Source organism: Scyliorhinus torazame, chromosome 10 (assembly GCF_047496885.1).
Source record: "Scyliorhinus torazame isolate Kashiwa2021f chromosome 10, sScyTor2.1, whole genome shotgun sequence".
In the NCBI taxonomy this organism is placed as follows: domain Eukaryota; kingdom Metazoa; phylum Chordata; class Chondrichthyes; order Carcharhiniformes; family Scyliorhinidae; genus Scyliorhinus; species Scyliorhinus torazame.
In genome coordinates, this window is record NC_092716.1 from 16353533 (window position 1) to 16371180 (window position 17648).

A 17648-nucleotide genomic window follows, 5' to 3' on the forward strand; every position below is an offset into this window, starting at 1 on the left:
TATAAAGCACACACCCCAGCACCCCTCCCAACCCCAGAGGTGAGATCAGAGGCAGGAAGGGGACATTTAATCAAGAGGGAGGGTGTGGTGTGGGCACTCCACTGTCTTCCTGCCTCTGTCCAATTATGTCCTGGGCAAGGAGACAATTCATGCCAACTTAAGGGCCTTAACTGCTGCCACTCGTATTTAGCAAGCAGATGAGTCACCATTTAGGTAACCCTAAAAGCAGTGCGCTCTCCTGATGGGTGGGGGTTACCTCATTCAAAGGCATAATGCACCAGGTTGAGGGGGCGTTGGGCTGCTGAGAGTCAACCCCCAACCCTTCCCTCTGACCCTCCACTCCCGCAACCCCATGCTCGCTTACCTTTGGCCTGGGATCCCTCTTTGATCCTGGTACCAATAGCTGCCACGGCCTCTGGTAACGCTGATGACAATAGACACCTGCCAGCCTCTGATTGGTTGGCAGGTCTCGGTGGCGGTGGGGAACACACTTACACACGTAGGGTCCTTAATTCCAGGAAAGGACCAATGCGGGCTACTTAAGAGTCTGATGTGTATTTAATACCGATGGATAAGACCCCTGTTTGCACACATTAATTTCTGCAATCTGCCTCCAAGCCATATGCACTCAAACCTGGGCAACATTCCAGCAAGGTAATGTCTCCCCTCTGTTTGCTAGGGAGGAAGAGTGGATATGTCTGGGTCCAAACAGTGCCCTACAGAAAGCCAGCCAGCTTAATAAAAATAGAATATTACAAATAGCCTCCCATTTAGAGTGTGCCAGAAACCAAGCCAACCACCCTGGTGAAAAACATGATCAATCATAACGAGGGAGGTTTGATAGCAGAACTACAGATCTGATATTGAGGATGGTAAGTGCAGATTATAAACATTGTGAAGTGAAAACAGATGTTAAATATTAATTCCAGTGATGTCTCATTCCAGTGACTGCATGGGATTAATAATGGGCCCTCGAAGGGCAAGTTTGGGTTCTATTATTGGAAATCCAAGTTTTCACTCGAGACAAATGAAATCAGTCACTTGGTAATAAAGAACTTGAATATTGCTGAAAAGAGAGACATGTTGCTGAATCTTTTCATCTTGCACTCAACAGGGTAAATACACCAAATTTCAAAAGGTGGAAACAATTTGTATTACAGAAGCAAAGCGCGGCAATTGGTTGGCAAGTCAACTCTGTTTGAACAGGGGATTGCCATTGATAGAGCAACAGGAAACTAGTCAGCTCCTCAAGGTTCTGCTAATTCAAAAAAGGCTCAAAGTTTGAAGGTATTGCTTTTCATGACACAGAACGGGCCTGTGTACAAATGCAGGTTGCTTCTCGCAAGTATAAATGAGCTTCGTTATGAGCTCAACTATTGATCTGAAGTTGGTTGTTAGTGTAGCTACCAGCGCAGTCAGGATTGTTCAGCATGTGCTGCCCAATTGTGCAAACACACCTAACAGCAGACGCTTTTGGGGGGGTTCTGCAAGCGCGGGCTGGCTGAATATGGTATGTTTCCTGCCTGTTGCAAACAGCCGAAGGAACAACTGAGTCACGGCCATCTTCTCATGATAAGGGTTAATGATGCCTTTAATTTGGTCGCAAACATCTAAATAAGGCCCAGGAATCAGATGCCAGTTCAACTGCTGCACGTATTGAGACAATGCCGCAAAGTTTCACATGCTCATCTATGTCTTGAAATCAGTTGTGCCTTTTCTATCTACTGTACTTACCATTGCGGATCTCACCTCTTCCCAGACTGGGTTACCAAGTTGCCATGATGACATGTTATTTCTCCATGTTTTACAGCAGGTTCCCTTACGATGGCACGGTGGCGCAGTGGTAAACACTGCTGCCTCACAGCTCCAGGGACGTGGGTTCAATTCTGGCCTCGGGTGACTGTGTGGAGTTTGCACATCCTCCCCCGTGTCTGTGTGGTTTTTTTTCCGGGTGCTCCGGTTTCCTCCCATCGTCTAAAGCTGCGCAGGTGAGGTGGATTGGTTGTGCTAAATTGCCCGTTAATATCCAAAAGGTTAGGCGGGTTTACTGGGTTACAGGGATAGGATGGAGGTGTGGGCTTAAGTAGGGTGCTCTTTCTAAAGGCCAATGCAGACTCGATGGGCTGAATGGCCTCCTCCTGCACCGTAAATTCTATGATCTATGATTATTTCTAAAATAACACAGAGTGAAATGTAATGTGAAGCTGTTCCTTGTTGCACCCAAAAAGGGCATCCAGAGATACCTAAAGCTGTCTCCTGTTTCGCTTGGTGTAACAAACAAGCAGACAAAATAGGTGGGTAGGGAGGGACTGGCTGGTAGACCAGGTCCACACAGACACAGGGTGGAATCTTCCCAGCCCGTTGGAGGTGGGAGACGGTGGAAATCCGGTCCGTGGCAGCTTGGGTCCACTCCCAGGTATATCCTCATATGTTTTCCCGGAGACGGGTTCTCTGAACCCATCCTTCCCTGCCCCATCCACAGCAAGTAGTCAATGTGGTAAATTTAAATATTTAAAATATTCAAAAGCCTGCAATTGTGCCCATCGATGGACACGGACACTTGCAGAAGACATGCTGGTTCCGTGCTGCGTCAGAGGCTCAAGAGAGCATTGGAGGTGTCCTCAAAGTGGGAGCCCAGAGGCACATGGAAGGCCATGTCCAGGGTTTTATCATTGGCAAGACACAGTTGTGATGTTCTCTGTGTTGCTAAATTTAGGATGGTTGGCGTAGTGCTCTCAAAGACCACAAAATAGCATGAACTTGAACAAAGCTGTAAATTTATTAACACTACTAATTTGATTTTGACATATACTCCTAAATAATACACAGTTGATTGTTAACATATAACCGACACTCATCGACAACTAATCCCTGTACTATTATAAACTATGATCTGCTCTTACTCACACTATCTTTCCTTCAGTCTGTCTTTAGCTAACTCCTTCCCCCTACAAGGCTCAGCATTAATGGTTTGTAACTGTAGCTCCCTCTAGTGGCTGCTCTTAGACACTTCATTAACCCTTGCTGTTCTTACATTTATGATAATACCACAGCTGTCACAGAAAAATGTATTCCAGTGCAGGGATTCCCTTTCCCCACCAATGACCATGGCAGCTCTGACTCTTCAGTTTTATTGATTATTCTGAAGCCTTGACGCCTCCGTTTTGAGGCTCCCTCCCACTTGCCCCCTGCCGCAGCAGGGCCGACATCTCCCAGTGGGACTGCCGGCAGGCCTGTCCTGCAGACACTCCGATTGGGCGTTCTTAATTTGTGTCCCGCACGCCATCTTTAACTGGACAGCGCACAGGGAGGAGGGCAGTTAATTGTCCACAGGGCTCACCTCAGACACAAGCAGTGTCCCTCGACCTGTAAATCTCCTGAGTGGAGAAGATTCTGTCCCGAGTTTCCGCAGCGTGATGACTGGACACATTTCCCCCTCCCATCCTCCCCACGGTCATTTAACCTACCGGACAACGCAAATAAATATATAAAGAAACTCCTAAGGCTGATAATTGGAAAAAAGTACTCAAGCGGTCAAATCCAGTCTAATTCACGTGGAGCAAGTGATATCTGAAACAAGCCAAACACACCAGTCACTCTGGTTATTCATGTTCTGGACTCTACCGCAGATGTACTGGCATCTGTGAGCCACATGTCCCCAGCATGATATGCTCTGTATTTCAGAGGGGAATTTTCTGTGCCATCTGTACATCAGATCCAATGAGACTAATTGAAGGGGAGAGAGGAGGGTGACCCTCCAGAGCTCTGACCAATATTTATTCCATAATCAACATCAAGCAAAACAGAGTCGGCTGGCATAGTGGTTAGCACTGCTCCCTCACAGTGCCAGTGACCCGGTTTCAATTCCTGTGAAAATTTCAATTGGGTGACTGTCTGTGCGGAGTCTGCACGTTCTCCCCGTGTGTGCGTGGGTTTCCTCCGGGTGCTCCGGTTTCCTCCCACAGTCCAAAGATGTGCGGGTTAGGTGGATTGGCCATGATAAATTGCCCCTTAGTGCCCAGGGATGTGCAGGTTAGGACGGGGTGGATGGGGGAGTGGTCCTGTGTAGTGATGGGCCGAATGGCCTCCTTTTGCACTATAGGGATTTTATGATTTATTTCCGCGCTCTTAATGGGGGTTTGCTGCGCAAAAATTGACTGTCTTCATTCCTGCATTACTATCCTCACTACACTGCACACAGAGGTACGGGGTCTGGTGTAAATTCTTTTTCACCCGAGCCAAGTGCTTCCTGACATCGCCCCTGAACGTCCTTCTTTTAATTTTAAGGCTATGCCCTTGGCTCAGGACATCTGTCAGCAGAGGGAAAGGTTTGAAATAAATTACAGAAAGTGCTGGAAATGCTCTGCAAGGGCCTGGCAGCATTTGGGGAGAGAGAATCAGAGTTAACGTTTTACGTCGATGGTGGCCATTCATCAGGGCGGGAAGGGGAGTTTGGAATGTAACAGGTTTTGAGCAAGTGAAAGTGGAGAATGGGTGTGTGGAGGGTTAAAAAACAAAACGTAAGGTTGTGGGGTGAGAAGGCCGGAAAGGTTAAATGGTGAAAGGTTTGTGTTCACGGGCGAAGTAATGAAACAAAGGATGAAACACAAGGGGCTGTTTAGCACAGGGCTAAATCGCTGGCTTTGAAAGCAGACCAAGGCAGGCCAGCAGCACGGTTCGATTCCCGTACCAGCCTCCCCGAACAGGCGCCGGAATGTGGCGACTAGGGGCTTTTCACAGTAACTTCATTTGAAGCCTACTTGTGACAATAAGCGATTTTCATTCATTTCATGGGTCCCGATGAGGTGCGAATGACTGAAAAACAGCCAACCAAATACAAAATGAACGAATAAACAAAAAAACCCCAAGATAACATGGTGGCAGGGATTACGATTGTTGAACTGAATATTGAGTCCAGAAGCCTGCAGAGTGTGGCGTTAACAAAGAAAATAGGAGCAGGAATAGGCTTGTTCTGCCATTCGTTATGATCACGGCAGACCATCCAACTCAGTAACCTGTTCCAGTTTGCCCCAAATCCTTTGATCTCTTTAACCCAAAGAGCGATATCTAACTCCTTCTTGTAAACATACAATGTTTTGGCCTCAATTGCTTTCTGTGGTCGAGAATTTGACAGGCTCACCAATCTCTGGTTGAAGAAATGTCATTCCATCTCCGTCTTAAATGAATTACCCCGTAACCTTGTCTATGACTCCTGGGGCGCGATTCTCCGACCCCTCACCGGGTCGGAGGATCGCCGGTGGCTGGCGTGAATCCCGCCTCTGACGTGTCCCGAATTCTCCGCCACCAGAGATTCGGCAGGGGCGGGAATCGCGCCATGCCGGTCGGCGGTAATCGCGCCGGTCGGCGGGCCCACCCCCGGCGATTCTCCGGTCCGCGATGGGCCGAAGTCCCGCCGCTATCAACCCACGCCAGCCGCCGTGGATTGAACCACCTTTCGAACGGCGAGACAAGGCGGTGCGGGCGGGCTCTGGGGTCCTGGGGGGGGCGCGGGGCGATCTGGCCCCGTGGGGTGCCCCCACGGTGGCCTGGCCTGCGATCGGGGCCCACCGATCCGCGGGCGGGCCTGTGCCGTGGAGGCACTCTTTTCCTTCCGCCTTCGCCATGGTCTTCACTATGACGGAGGCGGAAGAGACCCCCTCCACTGCGCATGTGCGGGGATGCCGTGAGCGGCCGCTGACGCTCCCGCGCAAAGCCATTTCCGTGCCAGCTGGCGGGGCGCCAAAGTCCTTTCCCACCACCCGGCAGGGCGGAAATCACTCCAGCGCGGGCCTAGCCCCTCAAGGTGAGGGCTCAGCCCCTCAAGATGCGGAGAATTCCGCACCTTTGGGGCGGCGCAATGCCGGACTGATTCACGCCGTTTTTGGCGGCAGTCGGCGGACATCGCACCGATTGCGGAGAATCCCGCCCCTGGTTCTGGACTCCTTGCCATCTGGAACATCCTTCCTGCATCTACCCTGTCAAGTCCTGTTAGAATTTTATAGGTTTCCAGGAGATCCCCCTCCTCATTCTTGTAAACTCCAGCGAACATAGTCATACGTCAGTCCCAGCATCCCAGGAATCAGAGTGGTCAGAGTGGGAACGAGATGGAGAACTGAAGTGACAAGCAAAGTAAAAGTGAGGAAGAAGTTTTTCCCTCTATCAATTTGTTTAATTATCTTAAATACCTTGAATAGATCACTTGTCAATCTGCTATACTCAAGGGAACGCGAGCAGTGTTCATGCAGGCAGCCCTGCAAAATTTATCCTTGTTCTCACTCTGGTGATGGGACACTGAACCCTTCCAGAATACATCCTTCCTCAGGTGTGGTGCCCAGAAGTGAATGTAATGCCCTAAATGGGGATCTAATCAGAGCTTTATATTACTTTAACGCAAGATCCAGCCCTTTGTGTAACAAATCCTTTCAAATGATGGCCAACAATCAAGTGTCCTCATTAGCTTCAAGCTTGGAAAGCCTAGGAAGGCTGCATGTTGTCAGAGGAGAGGGAGAATGGAAAGCAGTAACACAGCTATTGAGATCCAAGGGGAGGAAGTTAGAACAGGGACAGTCTGGCAAATGTGTGAAATTGTACGGATTTGGGGAACATGTAATACTGGGCATTGGAGTTCAGGAGTCTCACTGGATAGGCACAAACATTTAAAGTTACCAGGGCAGGATGGTGCAAGATTTCTGTGATAAGCCCCATTGGGAGTATTTGACCCCACTTGAAGCCAGCACTGATGGGACTGATAATTAACAGGAACTTGTTCCGCTTGTTGCAATGTCCACATCTTGGTAAACACCAGCCTCTCGGTGCAAGAAGGCTTATTTAGTTGGGAGGTAGAACGTTAAAACAAATCTCTCCCTTTATTTAATGCACAACAGAATACACCCCAAACACTCTTCAACATGCGTTAAACCTCAGCATAATCTACAGGTAGAGAACATGCATACAGTAGAGTCTTTGTGTAACTTATACAGGGAGCTATAGGTTTCAACTTGTCCATCACTTAAAACTACAAAGTGACATTCATACTGCTCAAAATCAGAAATTTGCTCAGAGGGGGGTGGCCACAGCAAATGGATTTGTCCGGGCCTGACAGGAATTGAAGCCAAGGAGCTCTTGACATCCCTGTGCAATTCTACAGGAGCATTTCTGTTCATCCTTCGATGAAATATTATCCATTTGTGGGGCTGTACATTAAAAAGAAAACCCACACCAGACTGACTGAGTCACAATTAACAATTATCTATAGGTTACGGTTGACAGCCTGAGGAGATCAAATTTCAGGTGCATGCCGAAGTCATTGGGCTGGGATGAGGAGGTGAAACGTTCAATCAGAAACATCAGGAAACATAGGGACAGGAGTAAGCCATTCAGCCCCTCACGTCCATTCCAGAGAATCCATAGAATCCCGACAGTGGAGAAGGAGAACATTCGGCCCGTCGAGACTGCACCCGATTTCCAAAAGAGCACCTTACCTAGGCCCACTCCCCCCGCCCCCATCCCCGTGACCCCCACCTAACCTGCACATCTTTGAACACTAAGGGGCAATTTAGCATGGCCAAGGAGTTAGATATAGACCTTGGGGCTAAAGGGATCAAAGGATATGGGGGGAAAGTGGAACAGGTTACTTAGTTGGATGATCAGCCATGATCATAATGAATGGTGGAGCAGGCTTGAAGGGCCGAATGGCCTTCACCTGTTCTTATTTTATTTGTTTCTATCATATATTAGTCATGCTTTTTCCTCAGGATGATGGGTTTGTTGCATGAATTTACTTATCATCTTTGACTCCTCATGCTTGCTGAGTGCCGGGAATCATTGGATTTGAAGACAGGTTGCATAAACGTGGCTTGTATTCACCTGAGCATAAGGGTAATACAATAATTTTTTCTTTCTAAATTTAGAGTACCCAATTCATTTTTCCAATTAAGGAGCAATTTAGCATGGCCAATGCACCTCACCTGCACATCTTTTGGGTTGTGGGGGTGAGACCCACGCAAACACGGGGAGAATGTGCAAACTCCACATGGACAGTGACCCAGGGCTGGGATCGAACCTGGGACCTCGGCGCCGTGAGGCAGCAGTGCTAACCACTGTGCCACCGTGCTGCCCTAGGGGTAATACAATAATAACCTTTATTAGTGTCACAGTAGGCTTACACATTGCAATGAAGTTACTGTGAAAATCCCCCAGTCGCCACATTCCGGCGCCTGTTCAGGTACACAGAGGGAGAATTCAGAATGTCTAATTCACCTAACAAGCACGTCTTTTGGGACTTGTGGGAGGAAACCGGAGCACCCGGAGGAAACCCACACAGATAAGGGGAGGACGTGCAGACTCCGCACAGACAGTTACCCAAGCCGGGAATCGAACCCGGATCCCTGGCGTTGTGAAGCAACTGTGCTAACCACTGTGCTACCCTGCCGCCCAGCTGAAGGTAAAAATGATTTAAGGATTCGACAGATTCGGTGGAGAGAAACTATTTCCTCTTTTGGTCAGAGTCCAGAGCAAGGAAATAAATCATCTTCGAATTCGAGCTCGACCATTCAGGAGTGAGATCAGGAAACATGTTTTCACACAGATTATGATAGAAATCCAGACTCCTCTCCCAAACGGCAACAGATGGTGGGAATTTACATGTTCAAGACTGAGATGAACAGATTTTTATAAGTGGAGCAAAGGTGGGTGAATTATATTGAGGAACAGATTGGCCAAGATCACATTGAATGACCGAATAGGTTAGGTGGATTGCCCTTGCTACCGACATCAGGCTAACTGGTCTGAAATTCCGTTTTCTCTCTACCTCTCTTTTTAAATAGTGGAGTTACATTAGCTATCCTCCAATCTGCAGGAACCGTTCCAGAGTCTACAGAATCTTGGAAGAAGACCAATAATGCATCTGTTATTTCTAAGGCCACTTCCTTCGGTACTCTGTGATGTAGATTATCAGGCCTTGGGGATTTATCGGCCTTCAGTCGCATTAATTTCCCCGGCCCTGGGCAAGATTTTCTACGCAACCCGCCGTGCGCTTCACAGCAGTGGAGGTGGCCCGTCATTGACTGCCAGTGGGATCTTTTGTTCCCGCCATTGTCAACGGGGCTTCTGGTTGAATGCTCCCCTCGCCACTGGGAAACCCGCGGAGGAGGGTGCGCCATCGACTGGACCACTAGATCCCGGCAGTATGAACAGTCAGAAAGTTCCGCTTCTATTTCCCGACTCACACGAAACCCTGTGTTCCCAAATATTTCTGATGCGATATTTGTGATCTTTTTGAAGTCAGAACCAAAGTATGTATTTAATTAGTCAGCCATCTTTTGATCCCATTTATATATTTCCCTTTTTCTGACTGTAAAGTATTACGTTCCCGCAAGATTATTCTCGTACTCTATTTTATTTTTCCTCATCAATCCATTGTCTTCCTTTGTTGAATTCTAAACTGCTCCCAATTCTTAGATCTGCTATATTTTTGGCCAATTTGTATGCCTCTTCCTTAGATCTAATATTATCCCTGATCTCCCTTGTAAGCCATGGTTTGGCCACCTTTCCCATTTTATTTTTGCGGCAGACAGGAATGAACAACTGTTGCAGTTTACCCATGCGCTTCCCGAATGTTTGCCATTGACTATCCACTGTCATCTCGTTAAGTAATGTTCCCAAATCCATCACAGCCAACTTGTGCCTCATGCCATCACAGTTTCCTTTGAAATGAGGCCAGACTCCCCTTCAAAGGGAAAGAAGGCAATTGGAAGTTGATGGTTTCCTCGATGATGACATTGCTCAGTGGAGCACTGAATGTGTACCTCAACAACAGCTTCATTTATATTGCACATTTCATGTCGAAAAAGTCCCGAGGCTCTTCACAAGAGCATTAATAAAATTTGACACCGAACCGCAGAAGGAAATATCACACAGATCATCAAACGTTTGTTCAAGGAGGTGGGTTTTAGAGAGCATCATAAAAGGTATTAGGAGTGGAACTCCTGAATTTAGGGCCCAGGGAACTGAAAGTCCAGCTGTCAATGCAGAGCAACTAAAATCAGGGATGTGCAAGATGCATGAATTGGAGGATATTTGTGATCTCAAAGGCAGGTTCCAGTTCTGTTTCCACTCACACATTGCGATTAGCCACTTGGTGACGCATTCTAACCGCAGAACAATAAGAGTCTATGGCCTAGGTTTTCTTGTTGATGGTGAAGTCCTGCCACTGAGGGTCAAAGGCAGGAGACGACCTTGCTCCTGTGGTGGGATGTTTCCAATGGTCACCGCTGCAGGGGTCGTCTCCATCCCATTTAGGACTTTGGTCCTCCCGCAGAGCCGCCAGCCCAATCAGAGGGCTGGCCCCTCAGCAGCTTCACCGCTCGCAGTGACCAATGCTGAGGCTACAGCACCATGGAGAGAGGGTGCCTCAAAGGTGGGCATTCCCGGTCACCGGTGAGATAGGCTGGGGGTAGCCAGAGTCCAGCCAGCAGACAGGCATTGGTTATTGGTGGAGGGAGGTGGGGAGGAAATCGGGGGGCCCCTTTCCACAAGGAAAGCCATTGCTGCCCTGGGTCACCTCCTTGGACCAGAACTGTCCATAAAGGTGGGGTCTGCACCAGCCACACCCCTCCCCGCTCCCGCCACTCTGGACACCACTGGGGGTCCACCAGGGTGTATTTGAACAGGCTGTGCTCTGAGCCACTGAGGTATATGTAGGCCAAGTTGGCTTGATAGCCCCCAACTCCATTCAGGTTTGCCAGCCGTGGCTCACTTGATATTGATCTTTTCTGAATCACAAGGTTGTGGGTTCAAGTCCCAGTCCAGCACTTGAGTACAACAATCAAGGCTGACACTGCAGTGCAGTATTGATGGAGGTGATGCCTTTCAAATCAGATTAAACTATGGCCCCATCAACCCTCACGTGTGGATATAAATATCCCAAACAACAACAGAAAATTCTGGACATTCTCAGCAAGTATGACAGCATCTGTGGAGAGAGAACTGAGTTAATGTTTTGAGTCTGGATAACTCTTTGTCAAAGCGAACGAGAACTGGAAATAGGATGGGATTTATACTGGTGTGAGTGGTGGGGCAGTGGGGCTGGATAGGGGGCCAGCGATAGGTGGAGATTGACAAAAATGTTGTGGATAAAAAGACAAAGGGAATGTAAATAGCGGTGACAATAATTAATCTGGGAGCTGATAGTGGCACATTAAGAGATCAGAATGTGTTAATTCGGTGACGTTTACGTTAATGATGGAAAGGGATAAGTATACACCGCAGGGCAAGAGTTATAGCTTGGGGAAGGGCAATTATGATGCCATTAGACGTGACTTGGGGGGATAAGGTGGAGAAGTAGGCTGCAAGTGTTGGGCACATTGGATAAGTGGGGCTTGTTCAAGGATCAGCTACTGTGTGTTCTTGATAAGTATGTACCAGTCAGGCAGGGAGGAAGGCGTCGAGCGAGGGAACCGTGGTTTACCAAGGAAGTGGAATCTCTTGTTAAGAGGAAGAAGGAGGCCTATGTGAAGATGAGGTGTGAACTTTCAGTTGGGGCAATGGATAGTTACAAGGTAGCAAGGAAGGATCTAAAGAGAGAGCTAAGACGAGCAAGGAGGGGACATGAGAAGTATTTGGCAGGAAGGATCAAGGAAAACCCAAAAGCTTTCTATAGGTATGTCAGGAATAAGCGAATGACTAGAGAAAGAGTAGGACCAGTCAAGGACAGGTATTGGAAATTGTGTGTGGAGTCTGAAGAGATAGGCGAGATACTAAATGAATATTTTTCGTCAGTATTCACTCAGGAAAAAGATAATGTTGTGGAGGAGAATGCTGAGCCCCAGGCTAATAGAATAGATGGCACTGAGGTACGTAGGGAAGAGGTGTTGGCAATTCTGGACAGACTGAAAATAGATAAGTCCCCAGGACCTGATGGGATTTATCCTAGGATTCTATGGGAGGCCAGGGAAGAGATTGCTGGACCTTTGGCTTTGATTTTTATGTCATCATTGGCTACAGGAATAGTGCCAGAGGACTGGAGGACAGCAAATGTGGTCCCTTTGTTCAAAAAGGGGAGCAGAGACAACCCCGGCAACTATAGACCGGTGAGCCTCACGTCTGTAGTGGGTAATGTCTTGGAGGGGATTATAAGAGACAAGATTTATAATCATCTAGATAGGAATAATATGATCAGGGATAGTCAGCATGGCTTTGTGAAGGGTAGGTCATGCCTCACAAACCTTATCGAGTTCTTTGAGAAGGTGACTGAACAGGTAGATGAGGGTAGAGCAGTTGATGTGGTGTATATGGATTTCAGCAAAGCGTTTGATAAGGCTCCCCACGGTAGGCTATTGCAGAAAATACGGAGGCTGGGGATTGAGGGTGATTTAGATATGTGGATCAGAAATTGGCTAGCTGAAAGAAGACAGAGGGTGGTGGTTGATGGGAAATGTTCAGAATGGAGTACAGTCACAAGTGGAGTACCACAAGGATCTGTTCTGGGGCCGTTGCTGTTTGTCATTTTTATCAATGACCTAGAGGAAGGCGCAGAAGGGTGGGTGAGTAAATTTGCAGACGATACTAAAGTCGGTGGTGTTGTCGATAGTGTGGAAGGATGTAGCAGGTTACAGAGGGATATAGATAAGCTGCAGAGCTGGGCTGAGAGGTGGCAAATGGAGTTTAATGTAGAGAAGTGTGAGGTGATTCACTTTGGAAGGAATAACAGGAATGCGGAATATTTGGCTAATGGTAAAGTTCTTGAAAGTGTGGATGAGCAGCGGGATCTAGGTGTCCATGTACATAGATCCCTGAAAGTTGCCACCCAGGTTGACAGGGTTGTGAAGAAGGCCTATGGAGTGTTGGCCTTTATTGGTAGAGGGATTGAGTTCCGGAGTCGGGAGGTCATGTTGCAGCTGTACAGAACTCTGGTACGGCCGCATTTGGAGTATTGCGTAGAGTTCTGGTCACCGCATTATAGGAAGGACGTGGAGGCTTTGGAGCGGGTGCAGAGGAGATTTACCAGGATGTTGCCTGGTATGGAGGGAAAATCTTATGAGGAAAGGCTGATGGACTTGAGGTTGTTTTCGTTGGAGAGAAGAAGGTTAAGAGGAGACTTAATAGAGGCATACAAAATGATCAGGGGGTTGGATAGGGTGGACAGTGAGAGCCTTCTCCCGCGGATGGAAATGGCTGGCACGAGGGGACATAACTTTAAACTAAGGGGTAATAGATATAGGACAGAGGTCAGAGGTAGGTTCTTTACGCAAAGAGTAGTGAGGCCGTGGAATGCCCTACCTGCTACAGTAGTGAACTCGCCAACATTGAGGGCATTTAAAAGTTTATTGGATAAACATATGGATGATAATGGCATAGTGTAGGTTAGATGGCTTTTGTTTCGGTGCAACATCGTGGGCCGAAGGGCCTGTACTGCGCTGTATTGTTCTATGTTCTATGTTTTATGTTAATTGCAGAACAGAGATAAGCAGTGTGTCAAAGCACAATTTGGAACAGAGAACGGATGGCCCCAGTGGGATGGGGTGGGGAGAGGGGAGAGAGTGGTGAGGGGAGAACGGAGGGAAATGAAAATAAATTGATAGAAATAAAAATGGGGTGAGGGCGGAGGAGAGAGTTCACAGTCTGAAGTTGTTGAACTCAATGTTAAGTACTGTATGCAGGACAATACTCTTCACTGTGCCTCAGTACACGTGACAATAAATCTAATTCAAATCAACCCTGGAAGGCTGTAAGGTGCCTGATTGGAAGATGAGGTGCTATTCCTTCAGGTTGCACTGGGTTTCACTGGAAAATTGCAGCAGGCCAAAGACGGACATGTGAAATGGCAGCGACAGGAAGATCTGGGTCCTGCTTGCGCATGGGCCGAAAGTGTTCTGCAAAGCGAACACCCAGTCTCCGTTTAGTCTCTCTGATGTAGAGTAGACTGCATTGGGAGCAGTGAATGCTATAGACCAGATGCAAGGAGGTGCACGTGAAGCGCTGCCTCACCTGTAAAGATGGTGAGCAGGGAGGAGGTAAAGGGGCAGGTGTTGCAATTTCTGCGATTGCATCCCTATGTAGAGCAGGGGAAATATCCTTGTTGTCCTGACCAGTACTTATCCTTCAAGCAACATTACCAAAGCAGATTACCTGTTCATTGTCACATTGCTGTCTGTGGGAGCTTGCTGTGTGCAAATGGACCACCAGGTATCCAAGAACAGCAGCTGTAGTTCATTGGTTGTAAAGCACCCTGGATTGTCGAGTGGATGCGACAGGTGCTTTATAATTGCAAGTATTTCTTTATTCCCATTGAAAGAACTTGGCTGTTTCCACATACTCCCATTCTGGTGAGTTGCACTCCTTTCCATCTGACCCTGATACTCGGAGTAAACCCCTTTGTCCTTTCACACTAACCAGAGCAGGCTCATTGTGTAACTTTTCCCCTCCCACAGGATCGACATTCTCCCTCTCCCCAGATGTCCTTCACATCTCAGGTTCCACCACCTCCTTTCCTGAACACTCTATTGCCCTATAGACTGTATTCATTACCAGTCCCTGGGGTCGGCCGTGTTTCTAACATTGTTACCTGGTCTTAGTCCCCTACTCCAGACTCTTTATTCCTCACGTGACAATCATTCATATTTATGTATCCAATTGCAGATCACCGAAACAGTGCATTAGCACATCAATAATGGGGCTCTGCTCCATTCAGCCAACCTAAACCAGTTAATTAGATTGAAGACAAACATAACAGAAACCCCATACATTTGACTTCACGTGTCCCAACAAATACAAAGACCACCAGCCTCGGGCGTTCCATACACAGAGACCACCCACGATCTTCAGTGACTAATAAACTGCAGTAAACTAGAACCATAGAATCATCGAATTTACAGTGCAGAAGGAGGCCACTCGGCCCATCGAGTCTGCACCGGCTCTTGGAAAGAGCACTATACCTAAGCCCACACCTCCACCCTATCCCGATCTAACCTAAAGGCAATTCAGCATAGTCAATCCACCCAACCTGCACATCCCTGGACCGTGGGAGGAAACCGGAGCACCCGGAGGAAACCCACGCAGACACGGGGAGAACGCGCAGAGTCCGCACAGACAGCAACCCAAGCGGGAACATAACCCAGGATCCCGGCGGCACGAAGCCACAGCGCCAACCACTGTGCCACCACGCTGCCCCTAGACCAGACGCAGGCCGGTGCCCGGCCTCACCGACGTTGGGTGTGAAACATGGGAGACCCCTTGTACAAGGCGAGTAAGAGGCTGCCCGTCGAGTTCCTATGGGATACAGGACACCATTTCTAATTGAAAGCGTGTCACTGTGCAATGACCAAAGGTGATCTCCCAAGCCGTGATGCAATGGCTGCACACAATCGGGAGTGCACGTTGGGAATTGCTATCGCTGTCTTGTCCCTGTTTCCCACGCTTTCACATCCATAGTGTCAGCCGCGATTTGCTGATAGCACTCTTGTCTGAGTCAGCAGCTTGTGAGTTCAAATCCCACTCCAGAGTCTTCTGCATAGAAACTAGGCTGACACTCAAGTGTCAAAACTGATGGAGTGCAGCAATGCCAGAAGCGCTGTCTTTCAATATCCTTAATTAACAAAAAAACGTATTCTGGATATGCTTATGGATTTATTTGAAATACTTGCCTTGCAGGACAGGGCTGTGTGTTGCAGGTAATTGATCCTGTTGCAGGTCTTGTCTGTGCGAGACAGAAGGTGGAGTTGACTTGAATGAGGTGGTCCTGTAGACAATAGGCGGTGCTCACCATTTTTCCTGCAAGAAAGCCAAACTCTTGTTAGTGTTCATGTTAAATCCAGTTTAAGGCTACACTGATGTCTTGGGAGCTAATAGAGCAGCTAATACGGGATTATCCTTCGTACTAAGGCAGCACGGCTTCCAGTTCTGGGCTTTGCTGAATTTGTTGTACAGCAACGATCTGTCTTGATGGTCTTTGGGAAAGTACAGAAAAAAGCATCCAGGGATCCTGATCTGCACAAAATCAAAGAGTGACACAGCACGGAAGGAGGCCATTTGGCCGATCATGCCAGTGCCATCTTCCTGAATGTGCTATTAGTCGCACTCCCCGCACTTTCCCCATTGCTTCGCAGAATGTCGTCTCTCAGGAATATTTCCTAGCCCTATCGAGAATTATGAAACGCGTTTTCACCACCCTTTCAGCGACGTATTCCCGATCATAACACAATGAGTAAAAAAAAGGCATCACATTTCCCTCCAAATTCTTTCCCTGAAAGCCTGAAATCCATTTCCTCGGGGTTCTGAGCCCCTTGCCAATGTAAACGGTTTCTCCTTACTTAACCTACCCAGCTCTTCAGAATTTAGAACACCTCTTCTCCAATCTCCCCTCAACATTTTCTGCTCCAAAGAAAGGAAATCACAGCTTCTCTAATCCTTCCACATAACTCAAATCCCTCATCACTGGGACCAGTCTTGGGAAACCTCTTCTGCACCCCTTCAAAGACCTTCACATCCTCCTTATAGTCTGGCGCCCAGACTCAAAGAGGACAGCGGAGGTGGCGGCGGCCAAGTGGTATTGTCGCTGGGCTGGTAATATGGATCCCCAGGGTGGAGCCCTGGGGATCCGGGTTTGAATCCCACCATTTGAACTCAATTAAAAAATCTGTAATTAAAAGTCAAACGATGACCATGAAATGATTGTTGTAAAAACCCATCTGGTTCAATAATGTCCTTCAGGGAAGGAAATCCCAGTGACTCCAGACCCACAACAATGTAGTTCATCATCATAGATTATCATAGAACTTACAGTGCAGAAGGGGGCCATTCGGCCCATCGAGTCTGCATAACTCTGAAGTTCCCTCTGAAATTGCCGAACAAGCCACTCAGTTGTGTTAAACCACTAATCTATTGTATTAAACCGCTAAAAATCCTCAAAGGAATGAAACCGGACAAATCACCGGCATCGAACAAGGCACCAGAATTGAAAATGGTAAACCTTGCCAAGCCTAAAAAGTACTCTTTACTAACACCTGAAGGCTAATACCAAAATTAGGAGAGTTGTCTCACGGACTATTCATGACATAGTCATACTCAAGGAATCATATGGTACAGAAAATGTCCCATCACCATCCAGGAGTGCGGCCGGTGCAATGGGAGTTCTTAACATCGACCTGGGACCTCATGAAGTCTCATGGCAACAGGTCCTAAATGGTCATGGAAACCTCCTGCTGATTATCATGTGCCACCTTCTCCCCGGCACTGAGGGTGGCAACGGCGCAGATTATACTTTGGGTGGAGGACATCAATATTCATCACCAACAGTGGTTCATTGATACCACCACAGATCGAGCTGGCCAGGTCCTAAAGGCCATAGCTGCTGGACTCAATCTACGGCAAGTGGTGAGGGAACCAACAAGAGGGAAAAACATATTTAACTTTAGCCATACCAAATGCCTGTTGCAGATGCATCTATCCATGACAATATCATAGGAGTGACCACCATACAGTCCTTGTGGACATGTCCTGCCTTCGCATCACGTTGTGTACCACTGACACTGTGCTGGAGGGATAGGTTTTTTGAGATATGCCCCTGTTTTCAAACATCGGTGCAAGAAGATGTCTAGGTTTACTAGTTGCTCTTGTTCTGATGGCCCTAGGGGAGAGAACATCATCCAAGC

General features: G+C 47.8%; 1 protein-coding gene across 1 annotated transcript in view; it reads right to left on the minus strand.

Moving 5' to 3' along the window:
• The window catches only part of adamts18 (ADAM metallopeptidase with thrombospondin type 1 motif, 18), a 301723-nt gene that overhangs the window by 44890 nt on the left and 239185 nt on the right, over positions 1 to 17648 (minus strand). The window contains exon 18 of the mRNA XM_072517824.1: positions 15642 to 15768. Within this exon, the coding sequence (XP_072373925.1) occupies positions 15642 to 15768 (127 nt within the window). The remainder of the gene's footprint in view (positions 1 to 15641; positions 15769 to 17648) is intronic.